General features: G+C 40.3%; 1 protein-coding gene across 1 annotated transcript in view; it reads left to right on the top strand.

Annotated features, from left to right (window-relative positions):
* The first annotated feature begins 843 nt into the window (after window positions 1-843).
* The window catches only part of LOC140740784 (uncharacterized), a 34,576-nt gene continuing 18,333 nt past the window's right edge, over window positions 844-17,086 (top strand). The window contains exons 1-4 of the mRNA XM_073070295.1: window positions 844-1,019; window positions 13,485-13,592; window positions 14,065-14,204; window positions 16,816-16,912. Of these exons, the coding sequence (XP_072926396.1) occupies window positions 935-1,019; window positions 13,485-13,592; window positions 14,065-14,204; window positions 16,816-16,912 (430 nt within the window). The 5' untranslated portion in view covers window positions 844-934. The remainder of the gene's footprint in view (window positions 1,020-13,484; window positions 13,593-14,064; window positions 14,205-16,815; window positions 16,913-17,086) is intronic.

The raw sequence follows: 17,086 nt of genomic DNA, 5'->3' as shown, positions 1-17,086 counted from the left end.
AGGATTTGATAAAAGGTCATTCTTCAGTAAGATCTTGCCAGAGATATTTCCAGGAGTTTCCATTCTTATCCATTCTCAGAAAGGCAGCGTCCATTATTAAGGACCCCCAGCACCCAGGGCATGCCCTTTTCTCACTGTTACCGTCAGGTAGGAGGTACAGAAGCCTGAAGGCACATACTCAGCGATTCAGGAACAGCTTCTTCCCCTCTGCCAACCTATTCCTAAATGGACATTGAACCCGTGAACACTACCTTACTTTTTTAATGCATATTATTTGTTTTTTGCACGATTTTTAATCTATCCATTATACCCATACTGTAATTGATTTACTTATTATTATTATTATTTTTCTATTCTATATAATCTATTGCACTGAACTGCTGCTGTTAAGTTAATAAATTACACAACACATACTGGTGATCATAAACCTGATTCTGATGATCTTGATTTCCACCATCTGCTTGTACTGTATAATTGCCAGAAATGATTAACATTAATATAAATGTATCCATAAATTACTGAGGGTTTGATGTAGAAGTTAGGATCGAAAGATGCTGGTCCATGGTGCATTGACAGCAATGTAAACAATATAGAACAATACAACAGGAGGCCTGGCCACTCGGCCCACAATATCCGTGCTAGCAACGATGCCTAACCAAATAATTCCATCTGTCAGCACAGAATCCATATTCTTCCACTCCCTTCGTGTACACGTGTCTGCTAAATGCCTCGTAAAAGCCACTGTCGTATCAAAAGACTGTGTGCTCTGTGCTAACGAGTGAATGCGTGGGGAGAAGAGGGTGGAGTTTTGAACCCACGGGGCGGGTACTCTCGCAGGCCGGTATAAGAAGAGTCTCCATTGCTCATTTGCGGTTCTGTCAAATTCATCCCCTTTCCCTCGAAACCGGCTCCGATCCCGCTGTCTGTAACTAGGATGGCTGCAGTTGATCGCACCGTACTCGTGCTTGGGGGAGCCGGCACCGTCGGCTCAGGCATCGTCAAAGTTCTGCTGGAGAAAGGTAGGTGGCGAATATTCCGCTATAACTGCCCGCTGGAAGGTACAGCGGGAGTCGTATTTCATTTCACACCTTGTTCACTGTTTATTTCAGTTCCACTTCCCCGTCCCTTCATCAGGACTTCCTTTTTGTAAGGACATTCAACTTTCCAGCATACCGAAAATGTCATGTGACAGACAGTTGCAACAAACCAAGTAACCTGTCCGAAGGATATCGGGCAGAGAAAAATGCCACTGGGGTATTGGCATTTGCCAGTTATTTAAGCGAGGTGATGATCACTGCCTTGCTTTGTACCTACATCCCTGCAAGGGGATCTGCATCCTGAGTGAAATGATGCGTGAGAGCGGCTATGGAGGGGCAAGCCCACTTCTGTCACATTTTAGAGCCACTGAATTTCTTTGCCCTCTCGCCTGCCTGTGTGTCGGTTTCCAGCATGTGCCCAAATCCTTTGCGGAATTCCTCTGTTTTGAGAATGCACCTCAAACTCGCTGGAAAAGAAAATTATTCTTTGGTCCTTGTGATCTTTGGCCAGCGGCCAGCCTCCTGCCGATGAAAGCGATTTCATCGCGTTTACATGGGATCTCCTCTGAACTTCTGCATCAAGGAAACGGTCACTGAACTGCGGACATTCCTGCTATCTCTGGTATTATTTCAGCAAATTTCCGCTGTAGTTCTCCGCTTTAAAATTAAGATGCGTTATAATTGGTCTCCCCACCGCACCGCTACTCACCCATAGCGTGACTTCAGGATGGCTCGAATTTGGGTAGAATCCCCAAAATGAAAGTAATGACTAGAATTATACAACAGGTTGTTCACAATCTCCAAATAGGGTCTTTCACTTAAAAAATAAGGCAAAAAAAAAAAATCCAGTTCCAACCCTCGATAGGAAACTTAATTGAATTGGGGTCCTGATACTTTGTATAGACTCCCGTCAATTGCTGTACCACTGTTTTCTATGAGAGCTAATTCAGCGTTACAACCCAAGAAACAAAAAGTCGGGGAAACATTTTATTGTGTGATGTTGATTTTTTTTAATTTACAAATTACAACGGCTTCCCTTCTCACCTGACCAGTTTCTTAATAATTGTGTCAACCTTTCATGAAGTGTTTGGACTGTTGTTTAACGATGGATGTGTTTTGCTGAGTTGCAAACGACACATCAACCCACGAAAATGTCCAGATTCGATTTACCAGCTGCTTGCAAAAAAAAAGACAATAACGTGATTTTAGTTACTCCCAAGAATAATACTGTCAGGAAATGCATGCGATTTATGATTTAATCTACAGCAATCGTTAAGATTCGAACAGCCGCGGAGAATACGGCACTCAAAATGAAGGAGGAGCTCAGCAGGTCGGGTGTAGCATCTTAGGAAAGAAATCGACCACAAACGTCGACCCCTTGTTACTTTCTGTAGATGCTCTCAGATGTGCTGAGTTATTCCAACATGTTGAGTGCGGGTGCTCTGGGTTTCCAGCATCTGCAGAATCTCATGTGGTTATGAGTCACCGAGAATGACTGGAAATTTTTTTTTGCTTGCTCTTCATTCCAACTTAAAAAATTCAGTGTAGAAGTTGCAAAATAAATCTATCTCTGGGAAATGCACATAATAGAAAAAGTTGAGTGCAGTGATAGATGTCATTCAACTTTTGTTTTATTTAGATGTATTCTTTAAATCATACAGTGAGGTTGACATTAACAAAACTCTTCTTGCCCCTATGAAGACATTGGTGACCTTTTGTTCAGTCACTTCAGAAAGCTACACAGATTCAACCACACTGAACCCAGACTGGTTTATGTCTCCAAAGGGCCAGAAGAGCATAAGATCAAAACACTCAGGAGCAGAATTAGGCCACTCCATCTACTGCATCTGCTCTGCCATTCCACCATGGCTGATTTATATTCCTTCTCTACCCCATTCTCCTGACTTTTCCACGTAACCCTTAGTAATCAAGAACCCATCAACCTCTGCTTTAAATGTAGCTAATGACTTGGCCTCTGTAGCTATCTGTAGCAATGAATTCCAAGGTATCATTGCCCTCTGGCTGATGAAATTCCTCTTAATCCCCATTCTAAAAGGACCTCCTTCTTTTCTGGGGTTGTGCCCTCTGGTCTTAGACTCTCCCACTCTCATTTAAAGTTTAATAGCTTCTTGCTGGCCATTATTACTATCAGATCTGGCTTGTCTCTTCCCATATTTATTTAAATAAATTATTTAAAATTCACATCCTGCTTGATGAGATTTACACCCGTGTCTCTGAAATATTAATGCAAGACACGAGGTTACCATTCTGGCAATATATTGATTTGCTGACCCAACATCTTCAAACGTAACTGTGGTATTTTTCTTTTTTGGTGTTTCACTATTCAGATGAGATTTTCTTTCCATTTTACTGGCAGGTCCAATGTAAAAAATATAAAGCCTAGAATACACGCCTATAAATTTGAGTGTGGAAGATCCTGCCTGTTGTTATGGTAGTTTAATGACTAGCTGGAAGGCAAACCAAAGCTGACATGCACTCGCTGTGCTTGCAAGCAGTTTGTTATTTGGTTTTAAAAATCGACATGTGTTGAACTATGTCAATGGAGCATTTGCAACAACACACCTTTCATTTTTAAACATCAACCAATCCAATAGCTGCGGGAAAAGCCAGTGCCGTATGATTAAGGAACTGGTCGGGTGAGGACAGAAGCCAGATGCACATACATCATAACCTTAATGCTTTTCACATCATTCTCTCCCATGCATGGTTGATGTTCTTACATTCACATATTAGTCTAAGTTAAGCTGATTTCATCATCACTAAGCAAGCAAAAGATACTGGGATTCTTGCAATTTTTTGTATGTTGTATCTCAATTCGCCCCATTGTTCTGAGGATTCACTAAGCATAACAGGGATCATTCAGGAACTCAAACCAAGGGTTACAAAATAAAATGTAAAACATCAACTTCGATTTCCTTTAATATTTTTGTTTATTTATTTTAAATATAACTGTTAATGTTACTATTGCATAAACCTTCTTTGGGGAGAGTGCAATAAATCTTATTAAGTATTAAACCAAAGTGTTACAGCTGGGTCTGCAATCACCCTTGCACAACCAAAATTGATAACTGTGGATAAGATCATTGAAACTGTTTCACTTTGTTAATTATGATGACTAATAACTTCTTGTGAGAGGAATTTCTTTATTTAAAGGGTTCTGGCCCATTGGAATTCTCTACCTGAAAGTGTCCTGACTGTTTTGTTATTGAGACTGACAGATCCTTGGATCAAGAGATTCAGGAGATATAGGGATGGGTGCAGAGGTAATGGAGAGGCTGACGATCAGCCTTTATTGTACTAAATATTGGAGAGGTATTTGAGAGCCAGAAAGCCTTCCTGTTAACCTACAAGTATTTCACTTGTGTCACCATTATTGCTGCCATATTATCAGGTTTCTGTCTGACATCAATCACCGGATGAAGTGATACTTCTTGCAACCCAACATTAGCAAAACTCCAATAAAAGCAGGATGTTGGATTCGCCACATAGGTCAAATGCTACTGGATATGCTGACTGTTCCAGCGTGTTCTACTTCTATTACAGATTTCCAGCATCTGTATTCATTTTTAAATTACATTTGTAGAGCTTTGTGCATCGTGAATGCCTCAACCTTGGCATTATTCACGTGGTCTAATTTTGTCAGCTCCCAGGCTGCTCACTCAGGCCGAATCCAGTAGATTCTAATCTAAGTAATTGTTTAAATCTAGATTAAACATCTCACCACATCTACTTAAGAAGATTGTCCCCCTTTTATGGTTTTATCTCACCCAATCCCTTTTGGAATAGTTAATTATTTTTCTTCAATTCAATGATTGTGTACTTATTCATTATTCACATTCTAATCTCACAGTATCCTCCCCTTTATAATAATGATCAAACCTTGGATCTGCTACGCTAAACCATTATAAAACCACATTCATATTGTACTCAAATAACACGTCGTCCCACCCCCCAAGATGGAAAGTCTTGAACTGTATTTTGAGGGGGAGGAATAACAAATGAATTACATTACATTTGGACACTTTGCAAACTTTATAAGGTAAGTACATACACTCAGTGGACACTGTATTAGATACACCTGCTTGTTAATGCAAATACCTAACAAGCCAATCATGTGGCAGCAACTTAATGCATAGAAGCATGCAGACATGGTCAAGGTGTTCAGTTGTTTTTCAGAACAAATATGAGAATGGTGAAGAAATGCGATCTAAATGACGATGAGCGTGGAATGATTGTTGGTGCCAGATGGGGTGGTTAGAGTATCGCAGAAACTGCTGATCTCCTGGGATTTTCATGCACAACAGTCTCTAGAGTTTGCAGAGAATGGTGTGAAAGACACAATAAAAAAAAACATCCAGTGTGCAGCAGTTCTGTAGGAGAAAGCACCTTGTTAATGAGAGAGGTCAGGGGAGAATTGCCAGATCGGTTCAAGCTGACAGGAAGATGACAGTAACCATGCGTTACAACAATGGTGTGCAGAAGAGCATCCCTGAACTCACAGCACATCCAACCTTGAAGTGGATAGGCTGCAGTAGCAGAAGACTATGAACATGCATTCAGTGGCCACTGTATTATGTATAGTAGGTACCTAATAAAATGGCCACTGAGTATATATTGCGTACGCTTCTCGTTGACTACTTTTGCTCATCCATTAGCTGAAGCAGCTTATGGGCAAAGAGTTGAGGCTCTTGAATAAAACACGAAGGTATGAAACTCTTGTTTTATAATGAGGTAGTTGCTGTTTCTACCCATTCATAAAGTCTGCCCCACAGACCCTGGATTGCTGCTGTTTTTGGGGGTTGCTCATTACTCCACCATCAGATGTCCTGAAGTGGGAGTTAAAGGCCAAATTTTTCACAAAAGACAATAAACAGAAATGTTGTCCAATAAGCTGCCCCGAATAATCAACCATTTGGAGCTGAAAGCTGCCAACTAAGGGATGACAAAAAAATAAGCAGTATTAGTCAAATTCAACAGAAGGGGGTTCCCCAAACCTCAACGAAAAACATTGATTTTTGCAGCTACTGTCTCTGGTTTGATCTGAAGCTAGAATTCATTAATCTGAGCATCCCTGGAGACATGAGACAAGAAGTTTGCTTGGCTTGTAAACCAGACTGCAGTTTCTTGACACCTGCTGTGTGAAAATTTGGCTGCCTGCTCCCAGTGTATGGTGAAGGGATGCTGGTATGATTGAAGTATATAGCACAAGAATCAGGGGTACTCAAATTGTTTTCTTTGGCTCAGGTTCACATGAACACACTGGCAATTTCTTGAAAAGCAACTGATTTCAATGTAGTTGGTGGTTGTTAATTGGACAGTTGGGAATCTCAATGGAATAGACTATAATCCTTTTGTACAATGGAAGGGTGGCATTTCAAAGGCTTACGTGTTCAAAGACATACAAGGGAATGCTCTAAATGTATGGAATCGCCACTTTTGTTTAATTGCTACTTCCTATAAGTTTGATACAGAGGCCGCTTTAAGATACACTGGTTGTTATAAGTCCTATCTAATTGGACTTGTCCCAAGGCAGAAGCTCACTGGGAATTTAAAGGTCATTGAATCAGATCAGTTAGGCTAGGTTAGCTATCTTGCTGTGATTCATCTTGTATGCATGGACAATCAAATGAGCATTGAGTACTTGTAATCAACTGTGGGAGACAAAGGGTAAAGTTCAAGTGAACTTGGCTACATTGATAACTTTTGCTGAAGTATTGACAGATATATTGACCAGTTGAAGAACCATCAAACCCATGAATCTACTTCTGAGATGAAATTAGGAACAGGCATGACTGATTCTTTGAGACACATCAGTTGTTAATGTAATGAACTTTATGATCTCAAATAAAATCTGAATTGAAATGACTAAGAAAGTATATGCTCAGTAGCCACTTTATTAGGTACCTCCTATACTCAGGCCACTAAGTTTATGTTTATTGTCTTCTGCTGCTATAGCTCAGCCACTTCAAGGTTCGAGGTGTTAACCATTCAGAAATGCTTTTCTGCACGCAAAACATGATTATTTGAGTTACTGTCACCTTCCTGTCAGCTTGAAGCCATCTAGCTATTCCACTCCGACCTTTCTCATTAACAAGGCATTTTTGCCCACAGGACTGCCGCTCACCGGATATTTATAGCTTTTCACTCACTTGTCTGTAAACTCTAGAGACTGTTGTGCATGAAAATCCCAGGAGGCCAGCAGTTTCTGAGATACTCAAGCCACCCTGTCCAGTACCAACAACCATTCTATGGTCAAAGTCACTTAAGTCACATTTCTTTCCCTTTCTGACACTTGGGCTGAACAACAATGGAACCTCTTGACCATGCCTGTATGCTTTTGAGCATTGAGTTGCTACCACATGACTGGCTGATTAGATATTGGCTTTAATGAGCAGGTGTACAGGAGTACCTAAAAATGTGGCCACTGAGTGTGTTTTTTTTAAAACTTATGTATTTATTTTTAAATAGTGAGAGATTGAAAGGACCTTATGTTCAGAGGGACTGGGATGTCCTTGTACAAGAATCAATGCAAGCTAGCTTGCAGGCAAATAGAACGGAAAATTCCTTGGACATTATTGAAAGAGGAAGAGACAAGTTACTCCAATTGCCTTAGACCCTGTTGAGAATATAATTGAAATACTGTATCCAAGCCTGGTTATAATAGAGTGCAGTGATGATTCACGGGATTGATTGCTGTAATGGCGGCTTTATTCCATGACCAGAGATTAAATAGGGTATGTTTATTGAGTGATCTTATTGAAACACACCAAATACTTACTGAACAGGGTAGATGTGTGGTTGATGTTTCTTGGGGCTGCAATGTCTAGAATCAGGGGACATTTGTTTTATAGTAAGTCAGCCATAATAAGAGGATATAGATGAGCAGATATTTCATCAGATGATGATGCTCCTGTGGAATTTCCTCCCCCAAAGTGCTGTGAGATATGAGCCATAACCTCATTGAATAATGGAACATGTTTGAGGGCTGAATGATCTGCTCCTCCACTGGGTTTTGGCTCTTCGGTGATGTTATACAGAATCCAGCAGTTTAGTGGCCACCAATGACAGGTAGCATGGTAACGTAGCAGGTCGTGCTCCCTTCTTGTTGCTACCATCTCAGCCAGAAGGAACAAGAGCCTTAGGACTCGTACCACCTGGTTCAGGAACAGTTAGTACCCCTCAAACATCAGGCGTTTGAACAAAAGATGATAACTACACTCACTTGCCCACATCCAATGATCTATCTTTAATGCCTCTTTATCTTGTTATTTCATGTTCTCATTATTTATTGCTATTTATTTATATTTACGTTTGCACAGTTTGTTGTCTTCTGCACTCTGGTTGATCTTTCACTGATCCTGTTGTAGTTACTATTCTATAGATTTACTGAAGAAAAATGAATCTCAGGGTTGTATGTGGTGATGTATTTATACTCTGATAATAAAATTTACTTTGAACTTTTAACTTTACAGCCCTAGAAATCACTACTGAGGATTCGATTGCCTCTGCTGACTGTAAGGAGTTTGTACATTCTTTCCATAGCCATGTGGGCTTCCTCCGAATGCTCTGGTTTCATCCCACATTCTCAAAGTCGTATGGTTAGGATTAGTGAGTTGTGGGCATGCTGTGCAACATGCACAAAATGCTGGAGGAACTCAACAGGCCAAGCAGCACCTAGGAGAAGAGTATAGTCAATGTTTCAGGCCAAGATCCTCTGCCAGGACTGGAGAAAAAAGCTGAGGAGTAGATTTAAAAGGTGAGGGGAGGGGAGAGAGAAACACAAGGTGATGGGTGAAATATGGAGGGGGAAAGTTGAAGTAAAGAGCTAGGAAGTTGATTGGTGAAAGAGACAGAAGGCCATGGAAGAAAGAAAAGGAGGGAGGAGCACCAGAGGGAGGTGATGAGAGGGCAAGGAGATAAGGTGAGAGAGGGGATGGGAGGGGGTGGGGGCATTACTGGAAGTTTGAGAAATTGATGCTCCTGCCATAAGATTGGAGGCTACCGAAATGGAATATAAGGCAATGTTCCTCCAACCTGAGTGTGGCCTCATCACGACAGTGGAGGAGGCCATGGATTGACATATTGGAATGGGAATGGGAGGTGGAATTAAATTGGGTGGCCATTGGGAGATCCTGTTTTTTCTGGCATAGGTGCTTGGTGAAGCAGTCTCCAATCTAGTTGGGTGTCACTGATATACCAGGAGGCCACACTGGGAGCACCGAACACAGTATATGACCCCAGCGGACTCAGAAGTGAAGTGTTGCTTTCACGTGGAAGTGCTGTTTAGGGCCCTGAATTGTATTGAGGGAGGAGGTATAGGGGCAGGTGTAGCATTTGTTCTGCTTGCAAGGATAAGTGCCAGGAGGGAGATCGGGGGGGGGGGGGGGATGAATGGACAAGGGAGTGCAGGGAGCGATCCCTGCGGAAAGCAGAAAGGGAGGGGAGGGAAAGACATGCTTGGTGGTGGGATCCCGTTGGAGGTCGCTGAAGCTTTGGAGAATTCACCAGAAAAAGCGGGATCTCCCAGTGGCCACCCAATTTCATTTCACTTCCCATTCCCATTCTGATATGTCCATCCCTGGTCTCCTCCACTGTCGTGATGAAGCCACACTCTGGTTGGAGGAACAATACCTTGTATTCCATTTGGGTAGCCTCCAACCTGATGGCACGAACATCGATTTCTCAAACTTCCAGTATTGCCCCCCAACCTCCCCCATCACCCCACTTCACCATTTCCCATCCCCTTTTCCCTCTCTTACCTTATCTTCTTGCCTGCCAATCGCCTCCCTCCCTCCTTTTCTTTCCTCCATGGCTTTCTGTCTCTTTCATCAATCAACTTCCCAGCTTTTTATTTCATCCTCCCCCCCCCCCCCGTTTTACCTATCACCTTGTGTTTCTCTCTCACCCACCCCCTCTTTTAAATTTACTCTTCAGCACTTTTCTCCAGTCCTGCCAAAGGGTTTTGGCCCAAACCATCAACTGTACTCTTTTTCTAGATGTTGCCTGGCCTGTGGAGTTCCTCCAACATTTTCTGTGTGTTGCTCGGATTTCCAGCATCTGCAGATTTTCTCCTGTTGGTTTGTGCGGACATGCTGTATAGCAGCCGGAAGCGCGGTGACACCTGCGGGCTGCCCTAGCATATTCCTTGGGCGGTGTTGGTCGTTGACTCAAAAAGGTGCATTTCGCTGTATGTTTCGATGTACATTTGACAAGACAAGCTAATCTTTTATTCTTTACCAGCTTTTTAAAAAAAAACATATATCTTATTAAGTTACCTTAAGTTTCCCTGTTGCCAGGGAGTGCTATGATTTGGACTCGTCTCTCTGGGTGACTCATGGATCTCTAGTGCACTAATGCAAACATAACCACGTTCTGACTCAGAGACATACGTTGACTCCCAGTATAACAACACCTTGATTTTAACATTCACACTCTTGCTTTTAATCCTTAGGGTCCTCGTCCCTCTGTATCCAGTGCTATAAGCCTCAGCTATCTACTCTCCTTCAACGCTGTACTCTTTGCTAGACCTGAATTTAATTACTCCACCTTCTAAGCCCCATCTTCACCTGTCAAGGCTTAGATCCTTTTCTGTCTCCTTTTGGAGATGCACCAAGAAACCTAATCCTTTTTCCAGGCACTTTATTCTTAACACCCTCATTGCTAAATTTCGTTGGATCATGCTCCTGTGATTCACGATGAAACACCTTTGTTACCTTGATAATTTTTATGATGTTGCTGTTGTCTATATTTGATGAATAAACCCTGGGAAATACTTACTAAGCACAAGATTTTTATTTGATTAATATTGTTTGTAATAGTGAAGTACTATGGTAATTTGTTTATAGAAATTGCATTAGTGAACCCTCTTCCCTTATGTCTCACAATTTTGCATAATAATTAATATTGCCTGAAATACAATCCCAGGGAGATCTATGATGGTATCTAAAAGTGGCTTAAATTGTGATATTCCTACTGATGTTCAGAGCCATGATCAGTACCTCAAACTTGGGTTCTGGTCAGATCTTGACTGTAATTATTAACTAACTCACCCAAGCTATCCAAAAGCTTTTATTGACAGGATCAACTCTGTTTTCCATGACTTTAACTACAAGTCATTGCATGTCATTTTGACATTAAAAACTTCTAAAGATTGAGACAAAAAAATGCCAAAGTTAATTTCTTGTTGCATTAAAGGTATGAACTCTTGAAATATTTTCCCTGTATCTTGGTGTAAGTTTTATTCTTCTCATGCAAGACTGGAGTGGCATTTGCAAATTGAGTTTTATGTTTGTAAGGCAGAGGTTATAATGCATTTAAAATGATTACATCATAGCTTTGACAATAAGGGCATTTTCCATAGGCACATTCATTATTAATATTTATAAACTTGCAGTGTAATTCAAGGGCCAGCATCATAGGGCCTACATAGAGAAGCCTTTACACAAATACAATGAAAGAAAATCTTGCTTCTTACCTTTTGGATTGTGTTTGTTCATTCAGCAGAACTAAGAGATTAACTTGCAGTTTTATAAGATGATCAGTGTTTACAATGCTGTATAAAAGTCCTAGGCACATATATATAGCTAGTGTGCCTGAGAATTTTACACAGTACTGTAGTAATCTTATGCATTGCACTGTACTGCTGCCACACACAAAAAATCCTGACGTATGTGAGTGATGACAAACTTGATTCTGCTATGAGTCTCTATTGTGGACTGAGAATGGGAAGTGGGAGAAGGGATTCCTGGTTGGAAAAGGGGAAGGGAGAGGGGAGGGAGCAGGAGGTGCCAGAGAGACATTCTACAATGATCAATAAACTAATTGTTTGGAATCAAATGACCTTGCATGGTGCCTCAGGGCTGGATGTGTCTGCATCTGCATCATCCTCTACCCGGTACTCCTTCTCTGCCACCTGTCTCAAGCCTTGCCTGCGGCACTCTACTCCTGCCATTCCCAATATCCTTTGTTCCTGCCAGATTTACAAACTCGCTCTCCACTCCAAATTCATAGATACCTGTACTGCACAAAACCCCTAGCTATATACAGTGTATGCGCCTAAAACTTTTGCACAGTACTGTATTTCCTGGACAATATTCCTTTCTTAACCAAGAGGACAAAATAGATGTTAATATGTATTGTATTTTAATTGATTTTTGTGGGATCTTCCAGTTTATAGACTGGTTGTAATGTTACTCTGCACAACAATCATATCAACACCATTTGTGAAGTTTACCAGAACTTCTTCAGTACAGTATTGTGCTAGTGAAATTAAAGTTGTTTTCTGTTTTGAAAATGAATTGGAATTGCATTTCGAAAACACTTGTGTAATGCAAAACAATATTTTGTTGCTGAGGCTTGGAATAGCTCGGCCATGATGATGCATCCAAAAGAGAGTATCAATCAAAAATAGTAGAATCCATCTATTTGTTCAATTGCAAATCAATCTGTCTCTATGTTCCATCTGAACACCCAAGCACTGATGATGAAGATTGACACTATTCAGTCAGGTTTACTTCTGAGCTCTTTCAGCAGTGCTGGCGATATCTTGTAGATTGAATCCAAGCTATGTGACATCAGTGACAAATATTCTGATCATCTAAAGTTTCTTCATTAGCTGGAAATGAAACACAGTCGTTACAGTTGCAGAGTAATTTTGTATGAATCCAGTAACTCATTTATTACTGGTATCTAAATGGTAATTCATTTTGACTTTTCTGGTTCTGTGCAGTGATCACATATTTGTTCATCATCACAGGTTTCCTTAGTAGTATATTCTTAACCATTCTAGTTTAACTGATTCCCTCCTGTGTGTACAAAGAAACATGCTTATGCAATACCTTCTGCATGCTTAGAGCAATACAGAATCTTTCATGTAACTGCATCTTCTTTTCCAATCAGATTCCTTTATCTTCAGCCCCTTGTTCCCTTTACTCATGCCAGCCTCTGTCACTATTTCCACCTCATCTGTCTTTCATCCTGTCATCTCCTGGATTCACCTATTGCTTGCCGGCTCTGGTGCCACCCCCTTCTCCCACCACTTTATATGGGCAGCCTCCTCTTCTTTCAGTTCAGGTGAAGAGTCTCATCCTGGAGCTGTCCATTTCCCTTCACAGATTGACCTACTGAATTCCTCCAGAAGTTCGTTTGTTTTGTTTTGCTCCTTCATGTAAATTAATTTTGGAATTAATACCAGTATAAGAAGGTGAACAAGTGCAACAAGCTATTTACATAAAGCAAAGTCTCTCAAAGTGGCGTTGATCAGCTAAGCAGTTTTGGAATGGATGTTGTCCAGGGCATCATCAGACTATTAAATGTTAAGTGTGAAATGTAAAACTCATCTTAACTCATTCTCCTTCTAAAAAGCCAAAAAAAGACCTAGCTTTTTGCAGCTTATGTTGAGTTCCTTTATTTTCAATGTTTTTTCAGGCTTTCGTGTGGCAGTAATATCCAGAGATGCCGCTCGCTTAGAGAAAATAAAAAACTTTGTCTCAACTGCTACAAAATCCAGGCTTTTTACACTGGTTGGAGATGTGGGTAAGGTATCCTTTCCATGAACTCAAAGTATTCTTTTTCATATTAATTGGAGAGAAAAGTTGGCACAAATAAGCAGAATCAAGAGGTCAAAGAAGTCTAAAAATGGATTAGTTTTGATTCTTGTTTGATTTGTGCGTATAATTGAAGGGAATGGGAGGAGACTCATTTGCAAGGCCGGTTTCTGAGCCTTGTAATCCCAATACAAAAAAAACTGCATACAGCTTTTGTATTGGAAACAAAGCTCTGTCGTCAATATAAACAAAAATATACTGTCCTTTGACCTGCTAGGATGTTCAGAGGAGATTTAGGGAAGTCTGGTTTCTAAATTCCAATCTCAGAAACGAGACCTGATGTAATACTCAGTTTGGTACATTTCAGACATGCCCAGAGGTTGTGGGTGGTTAGTGTGGCAAGTCATTATATGCATCACTGTACTTCGGTAGTTTTAATCAACTGCCTGAAACGGTTCCAGGTTCTGAAGAGGGTGCAGAAGCAGCTAAAAATGCAGTCCTCCAGGCTGTTGAGAAAGTGACAGATATTGTGTCATCCCTGGGGTTCAGCTGGTGGCAGGGTGGCCCTCCTCACACTCAAACACTGGAAGAACTCAATAGGGTAAGTGGCAGAATTATCACTCTAAACTCTAGACCGTTGAACAGCACTGCACCTTGCAATCTTAAGCTATTGACTGCTTGTGATTACATTAAATTATCCTTCAGTGAACCCAGTACTGAATGACATAATATTTGGCCACATAGTCGTGACTGTAGACATTTTTTATGCGTCGCTTAACGTCCACGATATGTTCTGTGAAATCGGCCGTTATATGATTTGGACGTTGTGCAAACATGATATTATATACTTAGCAAACCTATGTGGAGTACTGTAGTGTACCTGTATTGACTACATAGCCAAGAACTTACACTAAAACTGTATACTGTGCACAATAATACGTACATACACTATAATATTTTATTCATTTTAAACTTTTAAATTTTTTTCACTTTTTAAACTTTTATGTAAACACTTTCTTAGCCTCTATCACACACAATTTATCAACGAGGATCAGGATCATCCACATCACTGTGCTCAACTTCCTCATAGAGTTCCACTTCTTCAGGAGGTATTGGCTTCTTCAGGAATATGTCCAGTGTTGTTTGCCTAGTTGGCTTTTTCTTTTCTTCATAAATTTCTCTAAAAACACTGCATGTTTGGTCCTCAATCCATGTCATTAGCAATTTCTTCATATCCGATATAGGTCCCCCTCGCATTTTCGTGAGCCTTGTAGTTTTCAGTGAAGCTGATCCTTTAACAGCTTTGAGAATTTTTTTCTTTGTTTTTCAGGATTGTCCTGATCATTGAGTGTGACGTGCCTAAATCCTGAGCAATAGCATTCACTGGTTTTTCCACCTTCATATTGTTTAATAACCTACTGTTTCACTTCCAAATCAATACTTTTCCTTTGCCTCTTGCTGCTGCTATCACTAGGAGTGGTTTTGCTGCGTTTGGAAGCCATGGTGCACTTTATGGTAATATTTTCGAAAGAAAATTAAACAGAGAGATAACGCTACTACCTCAAGAGACGCGCGATACTCAAGATTGGCTACGTCTGCTACATCACATTCTCCAATCAGGACTACAGACGTATACGCGGTTGGATGTTGTCTGAATGGACGTTAAGCGGCGCACACCTGTATTATATGAAATAGTTAAAGTACACTACATTTTGACTTTATGGACCTGTACAATTCTGCAGATAGCTTGATGTCAGCAGTACCCTTATTTATTAACAAAATGCTTTTGAAGCTACATGTTGAACACATGCCATTTTTATAATATGCGTGTTTGCAACCATTTCCACATAAAGCTGCAGGGCTGCTTGACTGCACTTGCCTTTGTTGTTAAGCCGATCTATCCTAACTGGAAAAATCAGATAATGCATCAATTTCCCCCCCTTATTGTAGCTGGATTTTGGAAATAGCAGTTTAATGGGTAAGAAACTTAATTACCCTTCTCAGTCACCCAGAGATTTTTAAACATTTCTTGACACTCTTGTAATAAAAGTGGAATCAGTTCATTCATATGAATTTCACTTCTTATGCACTGTTCTCGCGAGGAATACTTTTTTAACCTTGCTGAATGCGGTGTATTTTAAAAGGACTGGCTTTAAAAATTTGTGACTCATTTCCTAGGAAGAATGTGGAAAAGTCCCATGGTTTTCAAAGTATTAAGCATGAACTTTTGTTTATTTCAAGTTTGTGCAATGTTTGAGTTTTGTGTATTGGGTCACCCTGGGTTACAAATGACCTGATTTATGCAAATCTAGCTCTTTGCAAATTTGCCCATACTTTTCAAGCTAGTAACATTATTACTATTTTATGGTATCCATTAATGACTAGTTGCAATATATATCTATTACTTATAGATAGTGTAAGGATGATAATTCAACAATATCAATTAGCGGTATAATATGGGTTACTACTGTAAGCAGATGGTTCTAACTTGTGATTAGTTTCCAGAAAAAAAAATTCTTATGTAACCCAGGAGATTATATATATATACGTTAATCAGTCACATTGTTACACCTAAGAGTAGTTGAGTGACAAAAGAACAAAATGAATTTATGAGCATAAGTTGCAGGGCCAGAGAGGAAATGGGAATTATACTGATAGAAATGCTATGCTGTGACCTGACATTGATGATGGGCTGAATGGTCTCCTCTGGTTTCATCATCTACCTGAATCTCACTTCTTTGTCCTAATAATAATTTTGCTTTTTGTAAAATGATGAAAATGAATGATGATCTATGCTTTATTTACTCGCCTTGTTTTTTGATGAATTGTCACTAAACTGTAAAGCCTTCCTTTTGGTCCTGTTTTATGCTCCTGGCAGATTTGGCCCAGTGGATTATCCCCAATATATTCCCCCAGCTCTGGCCTCAGCTGAATTGACTGATGTCAATAGCCAATTAGCTTTCCGAGCAGATTTAGTCCTTTCAATGTTTGCCGTTTCGTCATTCTATTTTAATTATCACCATCTCTTCCCCCTCACATTCCGGAGAGGGGTTTAAATTTGTCTCTCCTTCCCCACCTCCATCCTTTGATCCATTTAATAAACTTTAATCAAAAAAAAATCTTCTCTGTTTTAAGTCAGAACGTGTACCAGGGACTCTGCGGCAGCCAGAATATATTGCTGATGCATCTAACACAGGTATTATATGCTCTAGGTTCTGAACACACTGGTGCTGAGCACTTTCACATCCTGGAAGGCATTCTTTCCTCTGGTTAAAGATAACCCCCATGGATCATACACATTTATAACTGGTGAGTTGACTACTTCAGAACACGGCAATTATTTTTGGAAGACTCAATATTACTTCAAATTGACACAGTATATTATTTTCACCTTGGCTTTTGAATATCTGATTGTACAGTCCATTCCAATGGTTGCTAATTGAAAATGTAGATGGATGGATTAGTAAACTTGCAGACATTATG

The sequence above is a fragment of the Hemitrygon akajei genome, chromosome 17 (assembly GCF_048418815.1).
Source record: "Hemitrygon akajei chromosome 17, sHemAka1.3, whole genome shotgun sequence".
Taxonomy (NCBI): Eukaryota; Metazoa; Chordata; class Chondrichthyes; order Myliobatiformes; family Dasyatidae; genus Hemitrygon; species Hemitrygon akajei.
The sequence above is the reverse complement of the archived record's forward strand: the minus strand, read 5'-3'. Positions and strand labels throughout refer to the sequence as shown.